Source organism: Perca fluviatilis, chromosome 20 (genome assembly GCF_010015445.1).
Source record: "Perca fluviatilis chromosome 20, GENO_Pfluv_1.0, whole genome shotgun sequence".
Taxonomy (NCBI): Eukaryota; Metazoa; Chordata; class Actinopteri; order Perciformes; family Percidae; genus Perca; species Perca fluviatilis.
In genome coordinates, this window is record NC_053131.1 from 10,919,952 (window position 1) to 10,933,886 (window position 13,935).

The following is a 13,935-nucleotide window of genomic DNA, read 5'->3' on the forward strand; positions in this document are numbered from 1 at the left end:
GGAGTTTTCAAAACAAAGCTTCGAAGTGAAAAGGACGTACCCTAATAAAACAAGCAAATGTTAAATACTTCGCACATCTATAACGTGAGACAGGGACGTCGGAGGGGGCGTTAGGTACCGTTTCGGTACTAGACTTGCTTGATGGTGTAGTACCGAAACGTTGCCAGCTATAGCATTTTTTTGTGGTTGGAAGTTTCTTTGCAAATTATTGAAACTACCCTTAAGACCCAGTGAAAAACTGAAGGATATACATTACTCCAGAAGATGGCAGTAATGCAACAACAAGGATATAGCTAAGCTAGCTAAACACTCACTGAAGAAGAAAAATTCTCAAATCGGTTGCGAAGCTGCCTGCATCACCCGCCGACCGAGTCAGGAACATACTAGCAGAACCGGAGAAAAATGGCGTTCACATTCGCGGCCTTTTGTTACATGCTCGCTCTGCTGCTCACGGCGGCGCTTATCTTCTTTGCTATCTGGCATGTAAGTACACATTTGGACAACTTTAGGTAGGACTGTTGGTCTGCCACTCCCAACGGCGCGGATAAAAGTAAGCGAAAGAGCGAGGAAGGCTGGCAGAGACAAGCTAACGCTAGGCCAGCTTTGTGGCTACATAGCCGGGACGTTTTAGGGGGTTATATGCATAGGATGTAGCTAATGTTTACGTCGCTCGCTGTTTTTCTTGGCAACGTCTGGACAGAACGTATCCAAGCTAGCCAACTCCAGAGAAACTTCCGCAAACTCAGTGCTCGGTATATGTAACATGGAACGCCATGGATGTATGATAATAACGGGAACGCATCCGTTGAATGGCACATACACACCCAACCTTTGGACAAAAAAAATCATAGGATGGCGAAGGCATGACCCCTCATACTCTCCCTCTGATTGGCTAGTACTCTTTGTCTGCTCTGGTTGGGTTGGTTAGGTTTAGGTACTAGGAGCATGATTGGTTAAGGTAAAAAAGAAAAAGTCAGGGTACGCCAATCAGAAGCAGAATAGGGCGGGACATGCCTTCGCCGTCCTTGGAAACAAATAGCTACGTGCCAACTGTTGGCTAGGAGCTGAAGTTAGCTAGCTAACAGTTAAAACACCAAGACAAACAGTTTTGTCGTATTATCGTAACCCCCTTCCATAGCTCACCTTGTATTAACCGTAATGTGATTATAGCAAACCTCTAGTAATGTGTCAGACATGTCAAATGATTAGCTAGTGTTGAGCTATGAATTAGCCAGTTTCTTAGCAGGCTTAGCTAACTGTCACCTGTTTCCCCAACATGTCGCATGTCTTTGTTTTGTAATACCGTTAGTTTTTTTTTTATTGTCAAAATCAGCAGTGTAGTAGTTTTAGGTAACGTGCCATGACTCAAAAAGTTACGTTAAGGTTATTAATGAGTATCCAATACAGTTGGTGTAAGTAAACTAGTTCTATAACGTTACCTTTTTTTTTTTCTTTTTTTTTTACAAATGTCTCAAAATTTCCAAATAAATGTGACGTTAACTAAAACTGAACACGATTAAATGTAATTACGTTGATGTAGCTAACCGTAAACGTTTCAATGGTAAACACCAGGACTACAAATAGTACATTGCTTTGACAGTGATCCATGTACTTGATTAATCGATAAGAAAGTTCACTCAATTTTGATAATCTTTTCCAAGCATTCTTTGGTTTCAGCCTCCCAAAATGTTAGGATTTGCTGCTTGTGTCATTTTGCAAATAGTTGGGTTTTGGACTGTTGGTCACACAACACACAATTTGAAAACCTTTGGCTCTGGCAGTTTTTAACTATTTTCTGACATTTGTAGAATACATTTTAATTGGTAAATTGAACAAAAAGAGAAAAATAAATCAGATGCGGGCCAAATAGAAAAAAACAAACAAATATACATAATGTATTTGTTCTGTGAGGGGGTATTATACTGTGCATGTTGATTGTTTGAAATATTGCACATAGTGTACAGTTAAAGAATGTTGCATATGAACTTGCTGCTCTTCTTAAAAGCTGTGGGATGAAAATAAAGTGACATATTGATGGAACACTGTAAATGTTCCATGTTAGTGACTTAATTCAAATTGAGAAATTGCATTTTTCTTTTTTCTTTTTAAGCTGCTCTCTGTACATTGTGATTATCTTGTTCCCCCAGATAATAGCATTTGATGAGCTGAAGACTGATTACAAGAATCCTATAGATCAGTGTAACACTTTAAATCCGGTAAGTGACTCCACCGTACCTGACACACCTTCCTGCCTCTTTGACTGCATGCATAAATGCTCTGTTGAAAGGTATTTCATTTAGTTTAGAATATCTTTATCCGCCTGTTTTGTTTTTTTTCTTCAATCATTTCTCTGCACTGTTATGCTAAATAATCTGCCTGTTATGAATTCAGTGATCTTGTCAGCTGTCAAACTCTAACGCCTTTTGTTTGTCCTAATCTGCTTTTTTTTTTTTTTTTTTTACACTTTAACGGCAAAAAGACAATTGAAAAGGTCAAAAAGATTAAAAGAGTCAAAATTGCAATAAAGGTTTGTACCAATCTTTAAAATGCCCGCTCAGTTCAACTCGGTCTGCAGTCTTGTCATTTTGCACGGAGAAGTGTTTGCAAACGTCTTTTCAGTTTCAGTTCACTAATCTCAGAGTTAAAGCCGGAGTTTAGTTTGGGATTAGACAACATGCCACCTGTGCCTTAGTTTTTCTTCTCACTGTCATGTGTTAGATTTTTTATTTTTTATATATATATATATATTAGCATTTTTAACTGTTGTGGATTAGTTCTTGTTTCACTGTTGTGGATTAGTTATTTTTTCTTTTTCATGACCTTTTAAAGTGCAGCTTTAAGGGTATGAGCATTAACTGAAATAGCAGATTGTGCTTTCTATTCTTTTTTTATACCTCTAATCAATTGAATTGACTATGCCTGTTAGCTGGGATGATATATTCAGTGTTATTGATAAAGTGTAGCTGTTAACTGAAAAGACTTGCAAATGCTCAAAACATGCATGATCTTTATTACAACCTACCCTTTGTTTGCAAATAGTGTTTATAGTTACTGGGGCAGGAAATTCTCAGTAAACTCAGACTATCTGGAAACTTGTCTTGAGTTTGATGACATGACACCAGGCATATACACTTGTCCTGACGAAGCTTTTTACATCACAGTATTCATGGTAATCACGTAAAGTCAGATCAGGTTATTGGATATTTTAGCAAAGTTGTTGAGTTGTGAATACTTTGAGCTGTGGATCATGGCATAGGGTAATGCTTGCTAAGTGTTGGAAGAAATTGATTTAATTTAATGTTCCAGCTTTAAATTAAACTTATCACATTATTTCACTTTTATATGAGGTGCAGGCTGCAGTTTGATTCAGCAATTAGCAGAACTAAGCTACTGTATGAGCTCAGTGTTGGCTCTAACCTCCATCACCTGTGGTTCAGAACAGATGGCTGGCTGCAGAATCCCAACACTCTCCAGCTCAGCAATATTTCAGATCACTGATTGGTTAGTGATTTCAGTAGTAGGAGTTATTTTAGGTAAAAGTACAGATTTCTGTCTTTAATCCATGATGCACTCCACAGTACTATCTGCAGTTTTGACCATGGCCAGTCTTTTTGCGTGTGGATTGTCACATCAGTTGTTTTGTATTTGGCAGCACAGTGCAGGGTTTTAACACATTATTGCCCCCCTCCCTTCCGCTCCTGCACCTTCCCCTTCCTACACGCCCCTCACCTTTCCATCTGTGGGCTGTTGGTTGCCCCCACCCTTCCGCCCTCTGCTCTTTTTGAATGCATGGCTTCCATGTGGTGCCTCCATCTGCCCCCCTGAACCCCGCACCACATCGAACCCTGTCGACCTGAGGCAGGCTGCTGCATCAACACTGCTAGTGCTCACAGCATGGTCCTACTCCAGTGTGTCGCCCAGTCAGTTTGTTTAAGATGTGGGATGATCTGTTTTCCCTCACTGCAAAATATGTTTATGTTGAGATAATATTCTCCCGGAGCAAGTTGTTGATGGGTTTCCCCTTTTTACTTGTGGTCAGAATTGATGATGCATGACCTATAACCAGGGTGGGGAATTAACCTTTTCCATCCACTTGCAACAACGTCTAGTAGATTTCTAAATTCTACCTGCAACTCGCATGATTTGCAACAATTATAAGTCTGTGGTAAAGACTAAATACATGATTTCGCTCTATGGCTAAAAAACAGTCGCACTTTTTTTTTTTTTTTTGGCACATTAGATAGAAGACATCTGAAAGTAATGCATAAGCCTCACTGTGTGAGTTTTAAGTCAGCCAAGTGGGGTCTTTCCCTCCCCCCCTCAGTTTGGATTAGTGTCCAAATCGTGCAGGTGGCAGGGCTTAATTTTTCACCCTGTTTGTGTTACATATTGTGTCAGATCAGTGCATGATAAAGCACTGTTCATGTATTTTACCTACAGTACATATGGCATTGTCTGCACATGTAATTGTCAAGCTGGGCCTGAAAATAAATAAGCAGCTCACTGGAGTTCATTAGTATTTCACTCCTGTCTTTGACTCTCTGTGGAGCTGACTGCAATTTTTAAATCTCTGGCTCTTTAAATAGCTCAGCATTTCTTTGTAAAAAGGCCTCATTGCCTTTGAGGCTCTGTAACTTTATACTGTATTGTCTTCTGACCGGCTTTATAATTTATTCCATGTGACGCCATACTTGGTAATTAAGTAATTTGTGTTGACAGTTGAAGAATTTGTCTAAATAGAGTTGGACTGACTGCTCAGTGCATGTGGATTCTGTAATTTTCTTCAAATTTTGCTCTTTTCAGCTGGTGCTTCCAGAGTATCTCATCCATTTCTTCTTCTGTGTGATGTTCTTCTGTGCGGCTGAGTGGCTCACCCTCTGTCTCAACTTACCACTGCTGGCTTATCATGTCTGGAGGTGGGTATCTCGCAGTCATCCTTCAATCACAAGGTTGGCGGTTTGATCCCCGGCTCCTCCTGTCCGCATGTTGAAGTCTTCCTTGAGCGAGACACTGAACCCCATGTTGCTCCCCGGGTGCCCTTCAGCAGCCCACCGCTCCTTAGGATAGGTTAAATGCAGAAGTCAAATTTCACTACGCTGTGTTACCAATTGTATGTGACAATTGATCAATAAAGTGATAAAATTCAGTACCATTAAGTCATTACCTGACGCCAGGACCTGATGCTTTGACAACATATAAAGTACAGTATAATCGGACTTCACACACCCATTTGTTACTGTGATGCAGATATATGAGCAGACCTGTGATGAGCTGTCCAGGACTCTATGACCCAACAACCATCATGAATGCTGACATCCTGGCCTTCTGTCAAAAAGAAGGCTGGTGCAAACTGGCTTTCTACCTCCTGTCATTCTTCTACTATCTCTACGGGTACAAAATATTTTTTCTACCTTGTTTCTTTGTGAGTGCTCATGTTTCCGTTGTACGTTTTAAAAATAAATGTACACTTATTATTTACACTGGATTGTTAAGTATAAAAAGATATGGTTAACTTCATCCTGCGGAATTGGCCGGTTTTCACATGCTTAGCCATGACCGGCAGGTCGGTCTGGCATATGCAGAGTTCATCCCGGTCAATGCTACAATTAACTGACAACATAACGCAACAGCACAGTCTTTTTCCTCTCTCAACTTCCGCCGTGTGTCGCGCGTACCTGCTTGCGGTGTGAAGCGCGCGTCCGCGCTATTCTCGCACATGTAGGGAACCTCGTGAATTAACCTGCAACATGTCAGCTGTTTGGAAATTCTTCAGCATGTGTGCAGAAGATAACAAGTTTGCAAATACAACACCTGCAAGGAAAAAGTAGGGCGTGGAGGGACGACACCAAAAACGAAGGAAATGAAGTAATTTTATATAGTTCTATTTTATAGTGATCCATTATCTGTTCAAAAAATTTTCTGTTTTGTGCAGAATGTTCTATTAAAGAAAAGACAAAAATATTTGTGTGCTGTAAAGTGGTTAGAAAAAATGAAATCTGTATCGGCTGGCCTAACTCAAAGAAAATTGGAATCTGCCTAGAAAGTTGTAATCTGTGCATCTATTAGATTAGTTTAGTATAAAAACTGGAAGCTAGCTGGCTCTGTCCAAAGGTAACAAATCCATCTGCTAGCACCTTTTATAAGCTCACTAATTAACACTTTGTTCAAGACTAAGATAATTTGTTAAATAAGGAGCTTTAGGTGGCTTTTTTAGGTGCTGGTAGTTAGATTTTGTTACCTTTGGACAGAGCCAGGCTAGCTGTTCCCCCAGTCTTTTATCTAAGCTAACCATCTCCTGGTTGTAACTTCATATTTACCCACACATCTTCTCATTTAAGAGTAAGCGCAAAGAAGAGCATTTCCTAATGACCTTTAACAAAACCAGTGAAGATGTAAACCCTGTAAAATCCAACATGGCGACGTGTGAAGTATTTGCGAAACATTTTAGATATTTGACTTGTACTTTCTCATCTCATTTCTAACAGGATGATTTATGTTCTGGTGAGCTCCTAAACCGGATGATAAAGGAAAAGGACTGACCAGATACTATGATCTTAGTGCTGGAACACTGGACCTGCTGGAGACCATAGTTTCAGCAACCCAAGACGCCATTTCAAGCGGACAAACTCTCGACCCCCCTCCACACACAGCGCAGTGTCATTTCGGAAACATTTAGCCTGTTTTAAGAGAATATCTCGGTCGCAGCGTTCCTCTCATAGCACTATAGTTAACATTTTATGGAAAATGAGGACAAACCTGAATGGACAAGTTTTTTTTTTTTTTTTTTTTTTTAAATGGTATGATGATTTTGATGCTTGGGATTTAAATAGTTTTTTTGTTTTTTTTCATCTTGGTTCCCAAGTTTTGAGTGTTTACAAAATTAGGTAGACATTTTCAGGTGTGCATTATCTGTGAGAATCTGAGCTGTGTGCTGAACTGTATTAGCTTTTCCTGTGAATTAGATTCTGGGCTTTAACAGTTCATTTATACCTGCAGTGGGATTCATTATTATAACTAAAACAAATAGTTAAATGCAAACTAGACTTCTATTATTGTTCACAGATACATACAGTCTTAAAATAGACATTTTGGGACTTGACTTGTACAGTGAGGGCTGAAGTGCATGAGTTATCACTTAGTGAAACGTGTTGCACAGGGACAATCACAGTCTGGTTGTCGCATCAGTTTTCAAACTGATGTATTCTATCCATATTTCAGACTTATCACATTCACATGTAATCAGTGTTGAAATCGATGGCAATATTTGTTTCCTTACGTGTGAACACAGTAGCCAGAGATGTGTATGTGACCTGTATTTATCACCCTCGCAGCTATCAATTAAAAAGGTAGACTCAACAGTACAATAATATATTTCAGCATTAGGAAGAAACAGTACTTTATTCTGCTTTCTGCATTTGAGCTTTGGTAGGAAACTGCTGATGTGCCATACTGTTGAATGTATCTTTTGAAATTCCTTAACTGTTTTTGTGATTTGTGCATTTTGTTCATTTCACCACCAAATATTCCACAGCTTTAGGAAATCCAGTGTTTATTTATTCAATGTTTTTAATTTTACTTTTTGTCTCCAAGATATCAAGCACTCCTCCAGTGTTGGGTCATTTTCAGAAAATCTGGAAAGTGATTGCGGTTGTGTTTTCTTTTAGAGTCGAGGCCCTTAGACAAATGTTTTCATAAATACTAAGAGTATTTATTGCCATTTTCAAATGTGTACATTTATCAGGGAAAGGGATGGCCACAGATGACATTAACATTTTTATGTATAAGATCCCATCATGTCACATCTAGGAAATGACAACTCAAGTTTAATTCAAACTAAATAAAACTATCCTACTGTTATGGACTGGAATTTTCTTTTAATTCAATACCTTTGAAGAAAATGAGTACATAATGGGGCAAAGAAAAACGTTTGTATTAGTCATGCCAGTAGTATGGCTAATAAAAATATGGTTTGCAGTACTACAGATTTAGAAAAAAAAAAAAATGCAGCTCATTGGATGTGTTTCTATAAAACTGACATCTGCAAAGCCCCCATCCAGTTTAAGTTATCCTTCTCTTTAAGTATACTATTCAATATTGAGTATAGATACAGCTGGAGACCTTTTGTCAGTTAACATCCTCACCATTTATAACAAAAATGTGCACATTTTAAACTTTACATCCCAGCAGGATTTCCTTATGAAATCTTTGATTATGATGAAACAAGCAATATATTAAAGAGTATTTTGTTAAAGTGCAATCATCAGCGAATACAATTCTATCACACAATCAGGAAAAAAGTCGCTGACAAAAGAGAGTTTGAAGAGATCAATATTTGTACGGCTCATTGATATGAAGAGTAGTGATCACCGGGACAGTGAGCGCTCTGTGCAAACCTCTCCGCTGTCTTGGTAGGCCTTGTACCTTTCCCGAAACTCATGGAGGAAGTTGTATTGCTATGGAAAAGCAAAATTAATTTGTTAGTTGTTTATAAATATTACAGCAAAACAATAATTCACAGAGAACAAGCAGCAGTCAGACACTTTTCATACAGATTACAAAAAGGACAATACTGGTGGTCATGCACTTTTAAGCCACATAAATACATGTTACATTACTGCTGACCATTTTACAAAAAATATCAGTTTTATTTTACATTCCCACCTTAAAAGGCAGATATTTCGGTATGAAGTCAAACGCATCTTCTGAATTATAATTTTGCATTATTGATTGGCTGATATGTACAGCGTTACAGATATATCTGTGATAGGCTAATATTGGCCAATAATATTATTTACAGTTTGTCCTCCAAGGTCCAGTTTCTTACAACATAGTATTTGAATGCAATACTTGTCAATAGCCAACTCTTAAATATCTAATGTCGAAGCACTCTTATAGGCAAATTATGGTATTTTTCAAACTAGGTCTTGTTTTTATTAATTGTGGCCATTTCATTTCTCTTTGGGTAATGCTAACTTTCAACTTGCCAAAACGCGTAACACATACCATACGCTTGTCTTTGAGTCCAACCAAAAGTAAACAGAAAGTAGCTCCTTGGATTAGCTAATTTTTGCTATCTGTAGTAAACTGGCTCAGAGCCTAAAAGGACTTTGACTGGCTAACCAGACACCTGCCTGTTCACCTGCAGAGGCTGTGGGTCAATGTCAATTTAGTCAAAGTAGTAGCAAACAAAAGAATATTTTATTTACATGATTGTCTTCTTAGGAAACTAAGACGACAAAAAAAATAAAAATAAAAAAATACTAACTGCAATGGCTAGTTATCCAGGGGACTATTTGGAAGGAGATTGTGATTAATTTCACTTTGATGGCGGGCCATATCTGGATATGTATAACATAGAGCGAAGAACTAAATATAATGGAAAAACTTCTCTTTAAAACATACCACCAGGGAGGATCTTTCAAAATAGTACCTGCTTACAACTTTATTATAACGCAACACTAATGAAACTGGTCAAAAAAAATAAAGAAAAAAAAATATTGGTTCTGAGTTTTTCTTTTAAATCACATACTAAAATAAGAGAAAACAAATGGTAGCCTAGAAGGTAGGAAATCAAAAACAACTTGTGATATGCAGTGGAAATGGTCAGCATGAATGCTAAATATGTTCATGGTTAATGAGGTAAACATGCAAAAGCCGGAGAAGGCTGTAGTTTCTCAAATGCAACAGATTCAGAGAAAAAAAAAGAAGAAGTTATTTTCACCTTCACGGTTTGTATCGCTCCTCCTCCTCGGTGCTCCCTGAGGATTTCGATGGCTTTGTTTGCCGTCATTGTTAGAGAGAGCTGAAGCAGCAGACAAGCAGCGACTGAAAACATGAGACACCCATGTGATCAGAGCAGTGAAATTTTTATATATATATATATATATATAAATAAATAAATAAATAAATAGAAGAAAAGACACATTGATCTTGATTGACATGATAAATAAAAAAGGTTAAGTAAATTTTTCGTACCTAATCCAGAGCGTCCCAGGCCTCCGTAACAGCTAAAGGAGGAGAAAAAAAAACGCAAAATCCCATCAAATGCTGAAAGCAAATTGTCCAGTAGTGTAATGAGGTGTCCCTAGGGTACATCTGTTACAGAAACTATTGCTGTGTCTATTTTTAACCTTCACTCGCCCGGTTTCTAAGTTTGCGTGTTTGAGTAGAAATACTCTGCTTTAGTTACATAGTTAAACTCTCTCATATATTAGGCAAGTCCAGTACAACCAGTTTCTTCCTGTTGCCTGGTGAGCTGCTTTATCAGCTCACTTGGGGATTGAAGAGCCTCTCAGGGGCCTTTCAGCAGCAGATTTTACATGTCCTGGTTTTACAAAGTGACACATGAACCAGCAACCTTCCTCTTACTGCTCTGGTCTGTTGAGGCTGCTGTGTTGACGTGGAGCCTTTTACTCCAATAACCATTAGAATAAGAGCTCAATCTGAATAAAAATACTTCATGTAAACTTTGATCTGTTTTTCGTTAAAACATGAAAAGGGTCTTGTTAGCACACAAAGCCCGTTCACATTTTAACGAGAAACTGAGCATATATTTTTCTTGTTAATATAACATCTACCGTATTCTCATCATTACTAGATACCAAAGTATTTAGTTTTTACAAGAAACTTTTCTAGACTTAACACATATTCTATGTTGTCATATCATTTAAACAAGAAACTTTTCAAAACAGAGCAGATATTTTTTGTGATGTGTAATCCATTCAAAGGATGATTATTTGTATCTTTGATTACTTTCTATTTCTGTTCATGTATACATGCTCGTTATTTATAAACACCCTGTCAACCAGAAGGCTTGCCTTGTGTTCAGTAGTTTATTCTGTGTATTATAAGTATAAATGTGCTCCATTATATGAAAAATACAAGAAAATGTGACCAGGAAAATAAGGTTCATCATTCCCCGTCAACTGATTTTAGAAGTATTAATATGTATAGAGCTTCTAGGGAACATCAATGATGGCCTATAGGTAAGGTAGTCACTAAGGGCATCAGTTAAATCATGTTTAACTATAAAACATGATTTTACAATTATTATTATTACTAAATATTAGTATTTTATGCACTAAAAAGGTGTATAAAGGCTTTAGGCTGCCCTACACTTTATTGTAGGTCCAGTTTAAGATGCAACTTAATTTTACACTATATTAGTAGTAGAGGGTCCCTGCTCCGTTTCTCTTTTAGTAAAGGGGTCCTTGGTTTAAAAAACATTGAAGACCCCTGCGCTTTGTGTGTATTTTGTTAAACACTGATGAACTTTTATAGAGTAGCTGTTTTTCAAAAATCGGAATCTCATCAGTTCACTTACTGGATCACAGTCCTCCTGTTGTTCTCGAGGCTGACCTGCAGCTTCTTGAGTATGTGGCAGCACTGCTCCAGCTCAGGAACGTCTCCATCTGGGAAGGGCGTATGGTGAACTGTAAAGCCTCGCTGCCGGTAGACCTCCAGCAGGGAGGGAACCCTGTACTTGTTAAGCTCTCCTCTGGTGCAGAACACAAACACTTCCTGCACCCCCTGGTTCTGGAGCTCATCTGTTAACAAGCAGGAAGCCAAGATGTAAAACAAACTTTACAAGTGTGCTGAATCAATGTAACAGTATGATATTCTCTAAAATAACTCTCACACACTGCAGTGTGCAGAAAGTTCAAATAAAGGGTTAAGATCTACTTGTGGATGTTATTTCTAAAGTATTTTATTTGAGTACCAGTAAGAATCAAGGTCGTCTTACCAACATCTTTTTCCAGACTCCTGCGGATATCTTTGTATTTGCAGCCTGAAGTAAGATAAGGGAAACACAGTTTTATGATAATTTGCGCAAAACCTTACAATAAAGTAAAAACATAGATATATATACTGTATATAAAATTATAAACTACGACTTTACCCGGTAGTGCACATATCCCGAGAAACTGCGAGCATTCCACTATGGACAGAGGTAACCTTAAAGACAATCAAAATAAATAAATAAATAAATAAATTATATATATACATACACACACACACACCATAATTCTTTTTACATTTCATCATTTAAAAACAAACTGACACACACTTTTTCGTAGCCCATGACAAAAGGAACACGCCTGAAACTTACCAGGAGATGTGGAAGGGCGTCAGCTGCTCCTCTTCGACCTCCTCTTCAGATGAGGAGTCAAACTCACTCGTCCTCATGGCTTCAGCCTAACAGACTAACAAACAAACTGAATCAATGAAATGGTTTTCTGTCTATTGACTTCACATTGTGTGCGCATTAAATATTAAAATGATATCATGAATACTTTTTGGATATTTGGAAGAAGAAAAAAAGTAGTGTTTGCTGTAATGGATCATTTCCAAGCAAGTTTAAAGTCTCTTCAAGTTGATTTTGGAAAGTAGGGCTGGGCGATATGGAGAAAATCAAATATCACGATATTTTTTAGACCAAATACCTCAATATCGATACCGCAACGATATTGTAGTGTTGACTATAATTGGTGCTTTTACTAAATATTTACACAATGAGATTTTTTATAAATAATCATCAGTAATGTGGATATAATGAGTAAGTGGGGGAAAGGCAAATAATAGAACAGTTACAACAGTCTGGTAAGTTCATAAAATGACATCACTTCACCGTAATGCAGTCTTTAAAACCAGGAAAAGACTTATGTCATATCATGATATTACAATATCCAATATCTAAGATGGTATCTAGTCTCATATCACGATATCGATATAATATTGATATATTGCCAGCTCCAGTGGAAAGCAACCAGAAATTCACTCAAAATCCCCCAGAACTACTGTATGGCATACTTAGGAGATTATGAGCAGTGATGAACTTGCACATTATATATCGCAACATAATACAATAACCCACCAATAAATACTACCATTGTAAAGCTGTCAGGTAGTGAGATGTTGATTTAACTCTGAGGTGATGAGGCATTTTGTTTTTGATTAACGTTAACTTAAATCCCCAAAAGGTAGTAACGTTATTTGTTTCAAGACTTTTGTTTTTGACTATTATGCAGGTCTTTATTTTATTGTGTGCTGTTCCCATATACCTTCTTTTTATGACAACGTTACATGACTCTGTGTTAGTAGGGTAGGTTAAACCATGATGGGTATGGTCAGAGATGGGGAGAAGCTTTGGTATGATCCAATAAGCTAACGTGTCAGCACTTGACGTTACTTAAAGTTACACGCCAACCACAGTCTGTTAATGAAGCCAACCTGTAAACTATAAATTAAACGTGCTTAAGTCTGGTTAGTACCTAGCTTTTTCCTCCATTACCATGAAGGCAATGATTTAGATAAACGACAACACATTATTTGACATTGCATTAACATTAATACATTTATAGGAATGTTGCTCGGAGAGAAATTTCTTGCTGATAGTAGCTAGCTAACGTTAGCTGTTTAGCGTTAGCTAGCTAGCTAGTTCATCTCTCAGATTGAATTCGCAAAACGGAACACACAAACAATTAATTAAAATATTTATGTAACGGTCATCTGAAAAGAATAAAGAGCTGTGCAGTATTACAGACATAAATAAATGTGGAAATAATTAATTCTCACCACTCACGCTCTATTCCTCTCAGCTGTTTTGACAGCCCCGTCTGCTGCTAAGATTTAAAAACTCCTTGAGCCCAGCAGCCAATCAGATTCAAGAACTGTCCTGTAACCACGCCCCTCGACAAAACAAATTAGGCACATGTGTGCTCGATTTAAGCTACTGACTGATCCACACGGGCGGAGTAAAGAAAAATGATGGTATTAACTATATATATATATATTTCTATTGTATTAACCGTCGAATTTCTAAAAAATTATGTTTTCTACGTGATATAATCGGTTAATTTAATGATATTCAAGGTGTTTGAATCAATGGAATCGATCATGAATTAGATGAAGCCTGTTGTAAATTCATATAATAAA

The 13,935-nt window shown here is 37.6% G+C and overlaps 2 protein-coding genes across 4 annotated transcripts; one reads left to right on the plus strand and one right to left on the minus strand.

Annotated features, from left to right (window-relative positions):
* Nucleotides 1-316: 316 nt before the first annotated feature.
* cnih1 (cornichon family AMPA receptor auxiliary protein 1) lies at nucleotides 317-7,857 on the plus strand. Of its 2 annotated transcripts, XM_039786375.1 has the most exons (6): nucleotides 317-483; nucleotides 2,148-2,216; nucleotides 2,480-2,527; nucleotides 4,804-4,916; nucleotides 5,248-5,391; nucleotides 6,486-7,857. In XM_039786375.1, exons 1-6 carry the CDS (start codon nucleotides 403-405, stop codon nucleotides 6,511-6,513), a joined length of 483 nt encoding a protein of 160 aa, XP_039642309.1. In that variant the 5' UTR covers nucleotides 317-402; the 3' UTR covers nucleotides 6,514-7,857. The 2 variants fall into 2 exon arrangements, with proteins under 2 accessions (XP_039642309.1, XP_039642310.1); XM_039786376.1 differs by lacking the exon at nucleotides 2,480-2,527 and having other exon boundaries at nucleotides 322-483.
* cdkn3 (cyclin-dependent kinase inhibitor 3) lies at nucleotides 7,687-13,685 on the minus strand. 2 transcript variants are annotated; one of them, XM_039786373.1, is made up of 8 exons: nucleotides 13,576-13,685; nucleotides 12,110-12,203; nucleotides 11,900-11,955; nucleotides 11,744-11,788; nucleotides 11,324-11,546; nucleotides 9,976-10,007; nucleotides 9,722-9,825; nucleotides 7,687-8,453 (listed from the first exon to the last, which is right to left on the minus strand). In XM_039786373.1, the coding sequence occupies exons 2-8, from the start codon at nucleotides 12,184-12,186 to the stop codon at nucleotides 8,364-8,366; spliced, it is 627 nt and encodes a 208-aa protein (XP_039642307.1). In that variant the 5' UTR covers nucleotides 12,187-12,203; nucleotides 13,576-13,685; the 3' UTR covers nucleotides 7,687-8,363. The 2 variants fall into 2 exon arrangements, with proteins under 2 accessions (XP_039642307.1, XP_039642308.1); XM_039786374.1 differs by having other exon boundaries at nucleotides 13,583-13,676.
* Between the last annotated feature and the right edge of the window lie 250 nt (nucleotides 13,686-13,935).

Coding starts and splice junctions, on each gene's coding strand:
- cnih1 (XM_039786375.1), top strand. CDS start 403: ATGGCGTTCACATTCGCGGCCTTTTGTTACATGCTCGCTCTGCTGCTC. Junction 2,528..4,803: donor GAGTCAAAATTGCAATAAAG/GTTTGTACCAAT, acceptor TGCTCTTTTCAG/CTGGTGCTTCCAGAGTATCT. Junction 4,917..5,247: donor CTGGCTTATCATGTCTGGAG/GTGGGTATCTCG, acceptor ACTGTGATGCAG/ATATATGAGCAGACCTGTGA.
- cdkn3 (XM_039786373.1), bottom strand. CDS start 12,186: ATGAGGACGAGTGAGTTTGACTCCTCATCTGAAGAGGAGGTCGAAGAG. Junction 11,956..12,109: donor ACGCCCTTCCACATCTCCTG/GTAAGTTTCAGG, acceptor ATTGTCTTTAAG/GTTACCTCTGTCCATAGTGG. Junction 10,008..11,323: donor AACAGGAGGACTGTGATCCA/GTAAGTGAACTG, acceptor CTCCTCCTTTAG/CTGTTACGGAGGCCTGGGAC.